The 18,024-nt window shown below is 38.8% G+C and overlaps 1 protein-coding gene across 1 annotated transcript in view; it reads left to right on the top strand.

Moving 5' to 3' along the window:
• CTNNA3 (catenin (cadherin-associated protein), alpha 3) overlaps window positions 1-18,024 on the top strand; it is a 2,468,838-nt gene that overhangs the window by 511,318 nt on the left and 1,939,496 nt on the right. Inside the window, exon 6 of the mRNA XM_006835815.1 lies at window positions 13,541-13,744. Coding sequence (XP_006835878.1) covers window positions 13,541-13,744 — 204 coding nt within the window. The remainder of the gene's footprint in view (window positions 1-13,540; window positions 13,745-18,024) is intronic.

The following is an 18,024-nucleotide window of genomic DNA, read 5'->3' as shown; positions in this document are numbered from 1 at the left end:
AGTATAGGTCAAGTTCATCAAATTGTAGCAATTTACCCTCCTTTCCTTTATCAAAAATTGTTTTTTCTTTAATCTTTCTCTAGTTGAGTTCTGATTATCAAGCCATCAAGACTAGGTGAAATGGGTACTGTCTGCAAGTTTAGTTGTTCTTGTGCATCTCCCCTCACTTCATATCAGCTGGATGCTTCACTCTCAGCTCTAGCCCTCTGTGGCTATGTCCTTTGTCCATGGGCTCAGGTGTGCCCAGGTCTCACTACACTTCAGACTAATCAGCCCTTCTCCTTCTCTCTCGCATCTCCAGGTTAACAGGAGTCTATGGAATGTGGTTGAACTCAGCCCATTTCTTCATTGCTGCCTTCCCTTTCTTCCACTCACCAATAGACCAGTGTGGTCACCAGCAAGCTTACATGCCTGTTCATGTGTTCCATTTGACTTTCAGTCTTAGACAAAAGTCCTGAAGGGACTTGATTGCTTGCCTTGATGGCTTCCCGGCAAACAACTTGCTTGTTCTTATAGTAGACAGTCATACTGACATTTTTGTTTTGGATTTTTTCTGATGATCTTTCTTTGAAGATGCATCTTCTGTCACTCTAGCTGTTCCAGGCTGGTCTGCTTGTCCTTTATAGTGGAGTGTTCCATCTCAGAAGGTTCAGGATGGGGCTCAGGATGCTACCTAAGGTCCTATACACTGCAAAGGCTCCAGAGGAGGCCTATTTCACTGGGCAAGTACTAGAACCCCTTTTAGGTATTCCAATCAGTTATAGGCTGAAGATGGGCTTACAAGTTTTCTCTAATCATGTTTCCCAACATTCCTTTCTATCCCACTCAAATGTCTCTTTTACCATAGTAGGCAAGGGAAAACAATATCGTAAGACAGTTAAGCATCTTAGTATTATTTCTCCTCTTCAAAGTATGCCTGTATCTCAGAGCCCTGTTGTTCCAAGGTTAAGCATGCATCACTATTTACCTCTGTCCCATCTAACCCAGGCATACCTGTCTCAGTGTTCCCCTATCTACCTTGTTCTTCCACTCCCTCCCCCTTCTTGTGTATTGCCTTCCCCAACGCCCGAAAAATTCTATTCTCTTACTGTGCTCTCTCCAAAGATACTCACCTTTTAGGGATTTAGGGATTGGTTTTAATCACAACCAGTCAGCTTATCCCATTAGAGATGTAGGCTTCACTGGCAATTCTGTGTTGCAGGGTAAAGGTTCTAAGTAATGAATCCCAGAAAAGCTGAAGTTCATCTGTAACTGTGGCTAATACTGTGCGGAAACAGAAATCATCAGTATCTTTTATCTAGCAAAACCTAACTAAGAGGATAGGACAACTAAATTTCATATCATAGAGGTATAAAATAAACACCAACTTGCAGTCCAGTGTGGTAGCCACTCGTCAATGTGTCTATTTGAATTGAAAATCAATCAGTTATGTAAATTAAAATTCAGTTCCTCACACTGGCTTCATTTTAAGTGATCAAAAGCTAAATGCAATCTTTGTGTAATGTATTGGTCAATGTAGATAGAGGACATTTTCTTTTACACAGAACTTTCTTTTAAACAGTGCCATAGAGTATACTTTCTTTGGTAGTGTAGTGGTTACAAATTGGACTGCTAACCTCAGGGTCAGCAGTTCGAAACTACCAGCTGTTCCATAGAAGAAAGATGAGGCTTTCTGCTCCCGTAAAGATTTATAGCCTCGGAAACCCTGTACAGGGTTGCTATGAGTCAGAACCAACTCCACAGCACATAACAACAACAACAACAGAGTATACTTGGAACTCATTTCACCCAAATTTCTTACCATGGCTGTAGTCTTTATACAGAATCCACAGTGATGATTTTGTGGCAGTTGTAAGCTAATGTTGTTGCTGTTAGGTGCTATCTTGCAGTGATGCTATGCATAACAAAATAAAACACTGCCCAATCCTTAGCTCTCTTCACAGTTTGTCGGGGATCTGCCTCGACAGGGAAGTTTGGTTTACGAAGTAGGGAGATCTGGCGGCAAAAGAAATAGAGAAAGAATATACACAAAGACGCAACGAGAGAAAAAAGGGACACTCCGCGACCAGAGTGGATGCAAAACTGGCAGGTAGACCCTGCATTGCAGGCAGCATGACACTGCAGGCAGTATTGCATGCAGCATTCAATTTGCATTCATCTTTTATTTTTACAGGGAGGGATTTTGCCAAAGGAAGAAGGTGATTATTCAGATAAGACAAGGTACAGTAATGAAATGTGATTAATCGTTCAAAACAGGACACAATGATTTACAGGAACAAATTCTAAAATATACATCACAAATTGTCTTAATAATCTAACATTCTTAATTTTCAAAAAATTCAAGCAAACTGTTATAAATTACTTTTTGGGCTTAAATGACCTAAGGCAGCGACATGAGATTTCTCAAGGCTACTTAACATACCTTTAGCACTTAATCTCTAATGGGTAAAGGTGAAAAGGATTTAAAAGGTCTGAGGGGAGTCAAGCTGTTTCAGATACCTGGCTTAAGCTTTCAGGAGGAAGAAGAACATCTAGGTTAATCTGTTTACACCTGGGGACAGTTTGAGGGGGCTGCCACTATTATTCTTTAAACAATACTCCCGGAATTTACCAATCTACTTTGAGTGAATACCCTGGGCAGTTTCTCTCTAGAGCCTTCCTGTGTAATCCCAGGAAATCTGCCTCTGTTTGTATGAGGAAGTTTTACTGCCTTGGCTTTAGAGGGGGTTTTGGTTTTATTATTGTACATGGATATCAAGAGCTCATGCATTAAGTTAATATCAAACATAACTGAATAACTTGATAAAGAACAGTTTTGACATGCTTGCCAGGTGGCCAGAGCTTGTTTCTCAGAAAGATTTGTTCCCAGGACCCTACACACTGCCAACACAGTGGAGACATTAAGAGAGGCACATAAGAAACCATTTTCTCAGAAGCTACAATTAGCTAGCTTAGTTAGAAGCAGAGAATGAATAATAAGACCAAGGAAAATTATACAGAGGTAGCCCACCAGTGAGTTCGCAAAAACCAATGAACCCGGGATGTCAGGAGGTCACTTCCTTTGGCCCTCAGGGTCCATTGCTCACAATCCTGAGGAAGGCCTTTGTGTTGGATTTTCGTCCATGACACAGGGCCTCAGCATCTCAGTGCTTGCGGTCACCAACAACAGTTGTTGTTCCATTTGAGTCCATTGCTCTGATTACTGTGCTAGTCTACCTCACTGGGGATCTTCCTCTTTTTTATAACCCTCTACTTTACCAAGCTTGATGTCCTTCTTCAGAGACTGATCCTTCCTGATAACATATCCAGAGTAAGAGTGACAAAGTCTTGCCATCTTGACTTATAAGGAGCTTTCTGGCCTTACTTTTTTCAACGCAGACGTGTTCATTCTCTGGTAGTCCATTGTACTTTTAATATTCTTCACCAACACCGTAATTAAATGCATTGATTCTTCTATGGTCTCCCTTATTTAGTGTCCAACTTTCATGTGTTTTTGAAGCGATTGAAAATACCCTAGCTTGGGTCAGGCCCATGTTAGTCCTCAAACTAATCTCTTTGCTCTTGATCACTTCAAAGAAGTCTTTTGCAGTAGATTTGCCTAATGCAACTCATAATTTGATTTCTTGACTCCTGCTTCCATGAGTGTTGATTGTGGATCTAAGCAAAATGAAGTCTTTGACAACTTCAATCTTTTCTCCATTCATCATATCACCTTTGGATCCAGTTGTGAGTGTTTTGGTTTCTTTACATTAAGGTGCAATCTATACTGCTGACTAAAGTCTTAGAAGCTATGGTTATATTAATGTTAAGTTCTGACTCATAGCGACCCTATGCACAACAGAACAAAACACTTCCCAAGTCCTGTGACATCCTCAAAATTATAAGCTAATACTACATTCTAAATATATATTTCTCAACAATGACTAGGATAATTTTATTTTTTGTTTTTGTTTCTTTAGACTAGGTTAACAAGATAAACCAAAATTAAACTCACTGCCATCAAGTGAATTCCAATTCATAGTAACCCTGCATAGTGTTTCCAAGACTGCAGATCTTTATGGGGACAGAAAGCCTTTTCTTTCTCCTACAGAGTGGCTTGTGGGTTTAAATTGCCAGCCTTATGGTTATCAGTCCAATACTTACCTAACAGCACCATCAGGGCTCCTTGAATTAACAAGATGTTGTTGTTGTTGTTGTTAAGTACCGTGGAGTCGGTTCTGACTCTGCACAGGGTTTCCAAGGCTGCAAATCTTTACGGGAACAGAGAGACTCATCTTTACAAGATAGGAATGTTTATTTCGAAATACTTGAGCTAATTTATATTTAACTATCTATTCATTGCCAGGGTGAAAAAAACATATTTTTAACTCTTTTCATGACAAGAGTGTCTTTAGTTGGTTGTAACTTCAAAATATTCAGAATGTCATCGCCACAGTCTTTACAGTACTTCTCTAGAGAATAGAAGGAAGTTAGTCACCACCTCAAGAGCATCTGAACTTTTACTGTGAAGTCGTCACCACATTACAGTCATGTTCTTACTTGTCATGTGTTCAAGGGATTCTAGAGCAGACCGAACTCTGAGAGCTTTACAGTTATTAGATATGACTGCGCCACACTGACTACTCTTTTACTAGCTCTACTATGCACAATCCACCCATGAATCCAGGGCTTGTACTTAACCAGCCATTTCTCCCAAAGGACATAATTATAGACAGAAGTGGAAGGTACGATCAAACAGAAATAGAGCTCAAATGGGATTACTTATTTTTTCCATTTGCCCCCTGAGTGCCTTTTTTCTCCGTCTTTGTCAATGAGTTGCTTTCTGGGAAAACTGCACAGGAATAATAACTGGCATAAACTGTAAAAGTGGCAGACGCTATTCAAATGTTTGCTTAAATTTTGCGGATTTCTGTTTGATGAGCTCTTGAAGCAGTAAAACTCATGGGCACCAAGGATAAGGCACACATGGCATTGTTGAGACAGTTACAAAGGGTAAAACAGAATTTAAAATTATTGGGCCATAGGGTATTTTTTAGTGACGGTATCATGGTGTATAGGGTCAGTTTGAACCACAAGGTTGGTGGTTCAAGCTCTTGATTCACTCGTTGGAAAGCCTATAGAGGGTCGCTATGAGACGGAACCAACTCGATGACACTTAACAACAACAACAACATTATGGTGTATGAAATTCATCTGCATTTTGTCTAAGTTCATTGTAAACAGAAAAAAGTTCATAATCATTGCTTATATGTTTTGGAAATTTTTTGAGACATAGTTTTAATAACATCATGTATAGAGAATAAACTAAATATGTACATTTCCAAATTGATAAGCAGTCACACGTTTTTCATTTATGAAAATGTATCACCTCAGTCAGCAATATTCTGGTTAAAAACATGTACTAAGATTTATGCATTTTCACATTTGTTGTTAAGTGCCGTCGAGTCAGTTCCAACCCATAGCAACCCTGTACAGGGTTTCCGAGGCTGTAAATCTTTACGGGAGCAGAAAGCGTCATCTTTCTCCCACGGAACAGCAGGTAGTTTCAAACTGCTGACCTAAAGGTTTGCAGCCCGATTCACATTTAATATCACAAAAATTTCAGTGGCATCTAGAAGTGCATTTAGTACAATCTTTTCAAACGTATTTTGCAGATAGAAGAAGTCTTGAAAATTTATTTGATTATTGATAGAACCAGATAAAAAAATGAAACAAAAATGTAGGATGAGGGGTTTTGCATAAACCAGATTGCTGGACTCTGGCAGAAATATGCTCAGTTTAAGAAATTATTACTCAGTGAAATTAATTATATGCATGACATTTTTGTTGGGGTTTTGTTTAACCTCCATCATAATGTTATTAAAATGGCCTATAATCCACATTTAGAGAAATGCTTTTAAAGGGAGTCTGTATGTACATAACTGATTTATCAGCATATTGAATACTTTTCTAAAATATTTTTCATTTTTTTGTCATATTAATCTACAACAAAATATAAGTTATGTATACCTTGACTTACTATGGTAAAATATGGAATCAGCTTTGTACTAGGTTACCAAAACAGAATAAATAATTTTCTTAAAGGAATGGAAAACATTACATTGGTCATGTTGTTCATTTATAGTCTATTGATAACATTTCTTTTATCATGCTTAAAAATAGAATTTCTTTGAAATGTAAGCAAACAGAAAGAACCCACTATATCATTGTGTCAAATCAACATTCGCACACATCAGCATCCATTTTAAAAAAGAAAACAAGCTTACATTGTTAATATCTAAAACTTCCATTCTTCAGATTATTTAAGCATAAAAGCATGAAAAGAAAGAATATTCTAGACAAAGGAGAGACTGAAAGTTCCTTCAATAGCATTTTCTATTAGTAATCATAGGGAGAAATTTTGTTCCATTTTTATGACTTACTCTGAAGATTGATAATGTACTTGCTTGAGAAGCATTATTTATTCTGTGTGGTTATTATTTCTGCTGCTCCCAACTTGTAGCATAGCATGTGTTTTTGTGAAGAATGTTGGTACTTGATTATAATCATAGCTACATCTCTTTTGATAGACAATTTCACTTTGGAGAATAGGTGTAAGATATTGACGCTTTTGAATGTAAATTAGACACATCTCATCATAGAATACAGAGTGTGTGAATGACGAATAGGGTTTTTATTATATCAAGTTTATTAAAGCACAGAAGATTTTTGCAAACCATGTAGCATTTATGATTTGACATGTTCAGTAAGTTTAATAACTTTCTACTTATCTTGGTAAGGAGCTCTGGTAGCGTAGTGGTTACGAATCGGGCTGCGAACCACAAGGTCAGTGGTTTGAAACTACCTGCTGTTCCGTGGGAGAAATATGAGGCTTTCTGCTCCTGTAAAGATTTATAGCCTATACTCTGTATAGGGTCGCTATGAGTCGGAACTGACTCCACAGCACATAACAACATCAACACTTGTCTTGGTAAGGCCTGGCCAAGCCTTACTCTGACATATTAGAAGATTAATAAATATTTGTTGAATAAATAGATATCTGATGCTCATTTGTATGGTATATTAGAATATTCTATTTTAGGTTATGTGTCAGATAGATCTGAGCAAAAATGAAAGAGTACCAGAAAGAAGTTTACTTGTGCTTTATTGACTATGCAAAGACATTCAACTATGTGGATCATAACAAATTATGGATAACATTTCAAAGAATGGATATTCCAGACACTTAAATATGTTCATGAGGAACTGGTACATAGACCAAGAAGAAGTCATCCAAACATAGTAAGGGAGTACTGGTTGGCTGGGTGGTTATGTGTGGTGGAGTCGGTTCCAACTCATAGCGACCCTGTACAGGGTTTCCGAGGCTGTAAATCTTTACGGGAGCAGAAAGCCTAATCTTCCTCCTGCGGAACAGCTGGTAGTTTCAAACTGCTGACCTTAAGGTTCGCAGCCCGATTCGTAACCACTACACTACCAGAGCTCCTTAAGGAAGCACTAAGTGGTTTAAATCAGGAAAGGTGTGCATCAGACTCTTTACAGTGATAGAGGTATAGCCAAAGGTGAAAGTAGTGTGAGAGGGCTTCAAAAAGTTTCTGGAAAAATTACATTATATTTAATTACATTTTTCACAAACTATTTGATGCCACTTCATATGTCTTTCAAAGAAAGTTATGTCAAAGTATTAGGATTTTTTTTTTTTTTTTAATGCTTTGAAACGTTAGAGAACACTATATTTATCAATTTGATGACTCTTTTTAGAGAATCTTTGGAGTCCGAAAAGTTTATTTTGAATCTTGGTCTTCCATTCACAGTGGGAAAATGAAATTAATTGTTTAAGCCATTCTTTCTTAACCTGTAGACTGAGGAAAATAATACGAATACCTCCCACATAGGATTGTGATTGTTGTTGCTGTTGTTAAGTGCCTTCCTATCAGTGCAACTTATAGTGGCCTGGTATGGGGTTTCTGATGAGCAGCTGGTGTGTTTGAACCAATGACCCTGTGATCCAAACCAACCTTATGGTTGAGTGCTTATCCTACAGTGCCACACCAATTGTTGTTGTTGTTGTTATGTGCCGTGGAATCACTTCCGGCTCATAGCGACTCTGTACTGGGTTTCTGAGGCTGTAAATCTTTATGGGAGCAGAATGACTCATCTTTCTCCCGCGGAACAGCTAGTAGTTTTGAACTGCTGACCCTGAGGTTTGCAGCCCAAGTCGTAACCACTACGCTACCAGTACTCCTGAATTTTTATTGTTGCACTTTTATTACATATTTTGATATTTGGTAGGATTGCTCCCATGTCAGTAGTTTCCTTGAGAATACTTGTATATTTGTTTGTTTGTTTATGTTAAGTGCTGTAGGGTTAGTTCTGACCCATAGAGACCCTATATAGGATTTCCAAGGACTGTGATCCACACAATCTGTGGTTCGAGTCTGCCAGCTGCTCCATGGGTGAAAGACGAGGGTCTCTGCTACTGTGAAGATTTTTTAAAGCCTCGGTGTGTTTTCATGGTATTAATTTCATAACAGACAAACAAAAGAGTACTATGATTTCAGGATCCTACACTATTGAATATGAAGGAGCTCTGATAGCATAGTGGTTACGAATTGGGCTGCAAACCTCACGGTCAGCAGTTCAAAACTACCAGCTGTTCCGTGAGAAAAAGATAAGGCTTTCTGCTCCCGTAAAGATTTACAGCCTAGGAAACCTTGTACAGGGTCACTATGAGTCAGAACTGACTCTATGGCACATAACAACAACACACTATTGAACATAGAAAATATTTTTCATTTATCAGGGTTCTTCCCATATTATACTTACCTCCCTAACACTGTGGTTGCTGACAGAACATTATTTTGCTAAGAACATAGAGTCTTAATTCCATAGTTTATGAGATTGCTGTTAGCAGGCAGTGTAATTTAGGGATTAAAAGCCTAGCTCTAAGAAGCAGATAGCTTGAATTGGAATTCTGACTGTCTAGCGATGAACAAATTGATCTGTGCTCACCATTCTCTGTATTTGCATCTTTTAGCGTGTCTTGTAACTCTTTTGGATAATGAATATGATTCCTCATTTTCCTTAGAATCAAAGACTTTAAACAACTTTCCCAAGATTAACCAGCTAGTAAGTAGCAAAGGCAAGATTCTACCTAAATCTGATGGCAGTTTCATGCTTCAACTATTAAGCAATTTTCCTTTATTGTCTTAATCACCACCAACTGTGCCCTGGTGACACTGTAGGATAAGCATTGTACTGCTACACAGAAGGTTGGTAGTTCAATCCTACCAATCACTCCTTGGAAACCCTGTACAGGGTCACTTTGAGTTGAAACTGACTCAATGACACATAACAACAAGAGATTCGTTCAGAGGAGCCCTGATAGTGTAGTAGGTTAAGTGTAGGGCTGTTAACGAAAAGGTCAGAAGTTTGAATCCACCAGCCCCTCGAGATAAAAATGAGGCTTTCTGCTCCAGTACAGATATACAGCCTTGGAAATTCTATACAAAGTTACCCTGAGTCAGAATCAACTGAATGGCACACAACGCAGCAGATTACATTAGAAGTGATTACCAATTAATTTTTTTTCAGTGGGTCTCAAACAAATCCATTGGTATCCCATCCCCTTTGTTTCCATTTGAAAAATGAAATTTAACCTTATTTTAAAAGAAAATGTATTTTTATTGATTAGAAGGCAAGTTTAGTGACAACTTTTCTAGGATGTGGAAAGGAGAGCAGTTGTTTCAGGCAGATGTAGTGCAGTTATCAGATGTCAGAGCAGTCAGTGGTTTGAGTTCAGGTGAGCTTTAAAAACCTGGATAGTATTAAAGGATTATGTTGGTTATGTTTATGTTAGGTACCAGAGAGTCAGTACCGACTCATAGCGACCCTATGTACAACAGAACAAAACACTGCCTGGTCCTGGGCCAACCTCACAATTGTTGCCATGCTTGAGCCCATTGATGCTGCCACTTGGCCAATCTATCTCACTGGGGTCTTCCTCTTTTTCTCTGATCCGCCATCTTACCAAACATGATATCCTTCTCCAGTGACTGGTCCTTCCTGACAATATGTCTGAAGTATGAGAGATGAAGTGTGGTCATCCTGGCCTCCAAGGAGTACTCTGGCTGCACTTCTTCCAATACAGATCTGTTGGTTCTTTTGGCAGCCCGTGGCACTTTCAATATTCTCCTCCAACACCATAGCTCAAAAGCATCAATTCTTCTACGGTCTTCCTTATTCATTGTCCCGCTTTCGCATACATATGAGGTTATTGAAAGTGCCATCGCTTGGGTTAGGCACACCTTAATCCTCAAGTTGACATTGTTAAAGGTTAAGCAGGTGAAAATCAAAAGAGTGAGCGAATTTGAAGTTGACTTTGTAGAACAAGAGCTGGTGTGGACTTCATCCTAGGATAGAAACTCTTAGATGACAAAAGTCACAAGCAGAACACCTAAAATTGCTAATTTCATCTTGCAGTCCTTGCAGAAGAACAGATTTGAAATTGATCAGCCTTTCCCATCATCCCCATGCTAGAGACCCCTAGCAGTTCCTCTCACATCTTTAATTGCATTTCAGCTGTCAAAGAATAATTGTACTGCCCACAGAGTAAGTACCTTCTTAAGGATGATATCCCATTGGAGAACCATTTTTTAAAAAGAGTTTTAATTAGTTTAATATTTGTTTTGAAACATTGGAGTGGAATGTTTGTTCAAAATTAGTGAGTCAGAAGAAGACATGGTACAAATGGCAAATGAATTAAGGAAGGGAAATTTAGACGTAAATGAATAGTATCCTGTTATCCTTAGTTGATGGCCAAGGCTATGGCTGGAATAATTGTTTCCTGAAAATGAATATGCGTTGGATAAAGAAAAAAATAGTTACAGTTTATAAAATTATTTTCCTTTCATGTTCTTGTTTTCCCCACCTGAAAAAGAGAAAAATGGAGTGACTCACAAGAGGGGTGGAAACCTAAAAGGAAAATGAAGTTAGGAAAGAAAGAAATCTCCTCTATACTTCTAAGACATTTAGCCAATTCTATATTACATCTATTTTCAAGTTGATGTTATGTGAACATTGTTGTTAAGCACTGTCTAGTCAGTTCCAATGCAGGGTGACCCTCTATAGGGTTTTTGAGGTTGTAAATCTTTGGGGAAGCAAAAAGATAAATCTTTCTTCCGTGGAGCAGCTGGTGGGCTTGAACTGCTGACTTTGAGGTTTGCAGTCTAGTGATTATTCTAAAGAGTCACCACGATCCCTTATGAACATTGGTGGTGGTTGTTGTGTGCCAACAAATAAGTTCTGACTCATAGTGAATTGGTTCTGACTCAGGGTGGCCCTGTTAAGGGTTTCTGAGGCTATAAATCTTTATGGGAACATAAAACCTCATCTATTTCCCTTGGAGTTTCTTGTAGATTCAAACTGCTGACCTTGTGGTTAGCAGCCCAATTTATAACCCACTGCGTTACTAGAGGAGTACTGGTGTGGTGCTGTGGGTTAATGCTCTGGACTGCAAAGTTGTTTGAACTGCAAGGTCAGTGGTTCAAGCTTACCAGCTGCTCCTTGGAAACCCTATACAGGGTCGCTATGGGTCGGAACCTACTCGATGGCACTTCACATCAACAAAGCTACTAGAGTCCTGGTGTGGCACTGTGTGTTAATGTGCCAGATTGCAAAGCCATTCGAACTGTAACTTTGGAGGTTCAAGCTCACCAGCTGCTCCTCAGAAATCCTATGCAGGGTCGCTATTGGTTGGAAATGACTCAATGGCGCTTAACAACAACAACAAGATGCTACTAGAGCTCCTGTGTGAACATTGTTGGTGTTAAGTGCCATCGAGTCGGTTCTAACTGTATAAGGTCTCCAAGGAGTGGCTTTTGAACCCACTGACCTTGAGATTAGTAGTCCATTGCATAGCTTATAGTACTACACCAGAACTATCATTTATAGCCTCTGAAAAATAACAATTTTATATATTTTTTTTGGTCAGTTCTTTGAAAATGACTTCTCTTTCTGTAACTGATGTTCTCTTCCTAGTTGGTTCCTTGATGTGTAGCTTTCAAAATCGTATCCTGGCCACTGACTTGAAAGTATCCATCATAATGGAATGTAGTGTAATGATCAGTGCACTAAATAAATGGAATGTTTTATGTTTAGGATTACCCACTGAAGATGTTATAATAAGTGTTTGCACACACAGGTAGACACACACTCTGGTGGCATGATAAGATTTCATTTTATGCTCACGGCTCTTCAGAGAGTTTTTATTTGATATTCCTTCTCCAATTACCATGTTCTCCCTGAACCTTGAAAAGGCTTCCTCTCTTCATGAATTTTAATAAAACACTCCAAGAGCAGCATGCCCTCCACGTTTCTACAGAGGCTGTAGATTATCTTAACTTCTGTTGTCTTGAAGACTTATATCTAATGGGACACTTAAAAATACCGTGGTAGGTTCCTAGAGCTGGAAATAGCTGAAAGTTATCATTTTTTATTTTTAAGCGAATAACTAAAACTCAGAATGATATGTTAGTGGTAAAGTTAGAGCTTTAACTTTACCACTAACATATCATTCTGATTTTCAACAAGGCATGATGAAAATAATACTGAATTAGGTATTGCAACACCTGAATTACTATTTATATGCTCTGTGACCTTGAGTAAATCATACAGGTAAGAGAGTCTCTCTTGGAGACTAATGGAGTGAGCATTACCTTTGCTGCCCACCTCCTTGTACTATCGGCATTAGATAATATATGTGAAACTGTTGTGTAAACAGTGAAGTCCTATACAAAGATTATTGGTGGCTAGTGGATCGTGTCTTAAACTCCTAACAGTGTTAGTTAGGCTACCACCTACAAAGCCAGCAGATCAAATCCATTGTTTTTCAGGAGAAAGATGAGGCTTTCTTCTCCTGTAAAGAATTATAGCTTCTGAAACTCTATAGGGTCGCTATGAGTATGAACTGACTTTATTGTTGTTGTTAAGTGTCCTCGAGTTGGTTCCGACCCATAGTGACCCTGTATAGGGTTTCCTGTATAGGGTTTGAACTGTCGACCTTGCGATTCAAACTGACCTTCCGGTCCAGCATATTATCCTGCAGCGTCATACCAGAACTCCATGAACTGACTAGACAGCACTTAATAACAGCAACAATTGAAAATAACAGTAAGTATGCCCAGGCACTACTTTACCCATCTACAGTATTCTCACAGTAAGCATGTGATAGGCAGCAATACTCCAGTTTTACAGAGGAAGAAGGTGTGACTTGAAGTCTAAGACACCTGGATGACCTCACATTACTGGTGAATGGAAAAGGCAAGGTTTGAGTCCACCTTTGGCTGACACTAGAACTGATGCTCATAATCGCATTACTGTCTTCACCTCCCTGAACAGTAATCACTATATAGGAATATGAGTGAGCAGGTGATAGACACAGTAGAAATGCCATTCTCTTTACTAACAAATGTGAAAACAAAATGCTTGTCATAACAATAGAATGCCATCGAGTTCTAACCACAGAACTGTTTTCTTCCCTTAGACCTTAATTGTCTTGGATCCACTCACAGTGACTGAGGAGGAAATAAGACCGTCGCTAGAGAAACGTCTAGAAGCCATTATCAGCGGGGCAGCACTGTTGGCAGACTCTTCATGCACGAGGGATCTCCATCGGGAGCGAATCATTGCAGAATGCAATGCAATTCGCCAGGCTCTTCAGGACCTGCTTTCAGAGTATATGAACAACGTAGGTGACTGGTTTGTCGTCCTGCCTTATTATTATTATTGTTGTTGTTACACATTGAGTATGTGCTGAGGTGTGTTCTGTAGTGATCTAGGTGGCTTGGTTTTCTGAATGAGTTCTGCTTAGGCTACCAACAGGGTACAGTAGTGAAACCAGAGTTTCTAGGAATGGAATCAGAATGCTTGGTAATTCCATAGGATCTTTTTGTTTGAGTAAGTATATAGATATTAGTTGAAGAAGGGAGTCGGGATTGTAGTTCTGAAACTAGGGTTGCGAGCCAATTTAAATGATAAAAGGATGATAGAAACCATTGTTTCAGGTTAAAGTGGTGAATAATAAAAGGGCATGCCCTGTTTTAATTTAGCCACTGTGGAATAAAGGTCAATTCTCAAGGATCATGGGTCATTTTTGAAGGTGTAAACAGTCAATTCAGTTTGGACAGTCCTTTATCAAATGTGACCTAGTGTCATCGGCTTTTTGTAGGGTTGGTTTGCTGTCAAAAATTCTGGAAATTCTGCTTAAGTTTAGGGTAAAAATAGATGTTTTAAGATCATTTTGGTTTGATTTGTTGCGTCTCAATTTACCCAGCTGACCACTCAAGACTCTCAGGATCAATAAGGAAGGCTTTATTAGCTGGCCAGCGACTACAGCCTCCCTGAAAGCGGGAAAGACTGCAGCCCCAACCCAGTTTTTCAAAGAGTATTTATACATAGCGGTCTGACACTATCTTGCACAAACTAAGGGTATGATGTATCCATGAGCTGTTAGGGTGGGGGCTAGGAATACATCTGTTGGGACAGTTACTTCTCAAGATTAACTTTGGCCAGCTATTCTCAAGGTTAGCCTTGGCTGCAGTGTCCTGTTAGTCAGGCGGGCCCATTCAGATGTGAGGAATTTGTATTAGCATTTTTTAACAGAAGCCAAATGTAGCCAGAGTTAAGCGGGGAAGGGGGTTTCTGCATCCGGGTAGTTGTTGATGCTAAACATTTTCCACTTCAGCCTGAGCCTTTCTTAAATATTGGTTACTATAGGGCAACTGGGCCTTACAGATTAAACATTGGATTGCTACCTAACCATTCATGGAGGGTCTATACTATTCTTACACTCGAGTCTCGGTGCCATATATATGAAATGAAGCATTCTCATTTTGATATTGTGAACTGTACTCATCAACCGATCATAAGAATGAAACAAAATAAAATAATTAAATAGGAATACTTTGTTCATTTGTTTAATTACAAGTAGAGTAACTCAAAATTATAAGGGTATGGTTTGAGAATTACTAGGCATAATGGATATGACTTTTTGGGTATGAAACTGATGATTTAGGGTTGGTTATTCAGTAAAAGTACTTTATGTGAATAAGTGAAATGTGCTAAAATTAGTTGGTGATTTTTGAGGACCCTTCAACACTCTTAATATTTTATGATGCAGGCTCCTGACCAAAAATCTCCTGCCTGTCAGGAAATCGAAGTTTTAGAGCAGATTTGTTAATAAGAGTAACGTGTTAATAATGTCACGTCCTGCATTTGTAGACTAAACCCGTTTTAACAAAGGATAGTCTTAAATTTTTTTCAAGATAATTCAACAGTCAAATGAAAATCAGAAGAAAACATTAGACTAGAATGCCTTCTCCTCTGAGACCCTGGATAGAGTTTTCCAGTCTGTAAATCTCTGCAGGGAGCAGAAAACCTCATCTTTGTCCCATGGAGTGGTTGTTGGGATCAAACCCCCAACCTTGTGTTTTGCAGTCCAGTTTTATCCCACAGACTCAACACACTCAGTATAAAATTATAGATAAATGTAGCCTATCTGTAAAATATAAATTTAAATATTCTAGCCGGTCCATGGGAAAAAGATGAGGCTTTCTGCCTCATTTCAGAATCTCTAGGTGGTCACACAGAACAGCAGAATTTCAAGTAACTCAATCTCCAGGTTTTTTTTTTGCAACAGCTAAGTACTATAACTTAAGAAGAGTAATGCTTTTGTTAGGTAAATGCCTATTTTAGTTCATACTATAATAACCTCGGAGTCCTGGTATGGTGACACTGTAGGATAAGTATTGGACCTCAAGGTCAATTTGAACTGCAAGGTCAGTAGTTCAGACTCACCAGTGGCTCCTCAGAAATTCTAAACAGGGATATTATGACTTGGAACCAACTTGATGGCACTTAATAACTAACTTTAAAATAAAAAATTTATTTTCCTTTTAAAAATGGTTACTTGAAGCTAAAGAAAGAAGAAACCATGGAAAGAATTATTACAGTTGATTCTTGCTGAACAGTTAATTTGTCATATATATGAAGGGGTGTTAGAAAGTTATCTGTTCTGATATCCAATTTGTTAATCAAGCCAGAGAAAATGCGTATATGTTTTTCTACTTCCTACTACTTTCTTTTCTTAACAAAGGTTTTTTTCTTCACCAGGCCAATTTGTCATGTGCAGAAACTTATTATATTGCTAAGACTACTCTGTTATATTCTTTGGTTTCAAGACAAGGTAGTTTCTTTTTTAGAAGAAGGAAGACTTTTTCATTTATAATATATATCCAAGTAATTGAGATAAAAGCGAAGTAATCCAGATAATTATCTTAATTTTTCTTTCCTCCCTTTTTTAGAGTAGACTTAGTTGCCAGAATTCCATGATTTTCTAGTTAGTTAAATTGCATTTTATTCATGCTTGCTGGAGGTTTTCGTCTTTCTTCTCTGTCTACCCGATTTCCCTCCTTGTTTCCCTTCTAGCAAAGGAGTGCAAACACTACCTAAAACGCCTCTTCCTCATATCAGTTCTGTCTTTGTCGGTCTCATCCTTATTGAAATACATGTGTTGTGTTTACTTGTTTGCCTTTCCTGTTAGACAAGAGCTGGAGCTCCAAGTGAGCAGAGCCTGTGTCTCTGGCCCTTAGTTTAGAGCCTTTCTGTAGCAGGTGGTCATGATTGTTATTTGGATACAGGTAAATTAAATTTAATGAGTTCTGGTAGCATAGTGGTTACGAATCGGGCTGTGAACCGCAAAGTCAGCAGTTCAAAACTACCAGCTGTTCTGTGGGAGAAAGATGAGGCATTTTGCTCCTGTAAACATTTACAGCCTTGGAAACCCTGTACAGGGTCGCTATGAGTCGGAACCACTCCATGGCACATAACAACAACAACAAATGAAATGTAGTGCTTGCTTCGTCTCAGATTTTTAAATTAAAGTGACCATGAACCTAGAGCAATTAGTTTGTATTTATTTATACAGTAGTACTGGAGACTCTGGTAGCGTAGTGGTTACAAATCGGGCTGCTAACCTCATGGCCAGCAGTTTGAAACTACCAGCTGTTCCTCAGGAGAAAGATGAGGCTTTCTGCTCCCATGAAGATTTACAGCCTCAGACACCCTGCACAGAGTCGCTATGAGTCGGAACCGACTCCACGGCACACCACCACCACCACTGGAGAAAAGGTGTTTATTGTGGTTGTTAAGTGCTGCTGAGTTGGTTCCTACTCATAACATCCCTGTATAGCATTTCCGAGGAGCATTTCATGGCTTTGAACCGCCGACCTTGTGATTCATAGTCCAGTCTTAGTCATACAACATCTCACCAGGAGTCCCAGAAAAAGGTTGCTGTTAAGTGCCATGGAGTCAGTTCCAACCCATAGCAACCCTGTATAGGGTTTCAGAGGAGTAGCTGGTGAGCTTGAACTCCCAACCTTGAGGTTCAAACCTACTTAGCAGTCCAGTGCATTAACCCACAGCGCCACACGAAGACTCCGCACCACAAAAGGTGCAACTGGTTAATGGTGAGTTCAGGAACCCAGGAAAGGAATGAACACAGAGGCAAGGAAACTTGTTCTTTTGACCTTATAAATATATTTTATGACAGATCTTATTTCTTTTTTTTGTTGGTTCAACTCATAGTGATCTTATTTCTGAGGTTTTAAATCTCTACTGAAGTAGAAAGGCTCATCTTTCTCCCAAAGAGTGGCTGAGGGATTCAAATGACCGACTCTTTAGTTAACAGCCCATAATGGTATATACTTACTGGGAAAGACATTTTTTTCAGGGAATGAAAAACATTGTGTAGATAAAACCTTTCTGTTGGTGTTTAGAGCAAGAATAGTTCAAATTTTTCACTGGTGGCCAGAAACGCATTTATATACACACTGTGTTATATTTTATTGAAAAGTATAACCTACTAATACTTTAAAAATATGCTTTTAACCTAAAATGGGGCTACAGCGTACCCAGTGAACGAGGCTTCTTGCGGGGCCTTTGCAATACATAAAACTATAGGTAGAAACC

This window comes from Chrysochloris asiatica, unplaced genomic scaffold, assembly GCF_000296735.1.
Source record: "Chrysochloris asiatica unplaced genomic scaffold, ChrAsi1.0 scaffold00020, whole genome shotgun sequence".
NCBI classification, from domain to species: domain Eukaryota; kingdom Metazoa; phylum Chordata; class Mammalia; order Afrosoricida; family Chrysochloridae; genus Chrysochloris; species Chrysochloris asiatica.
The sequence above is the reverse complement of the archived record's forward strand: the minus strand, read 5'-3'. Positions and strand labels throughout refer to the sequence as shown.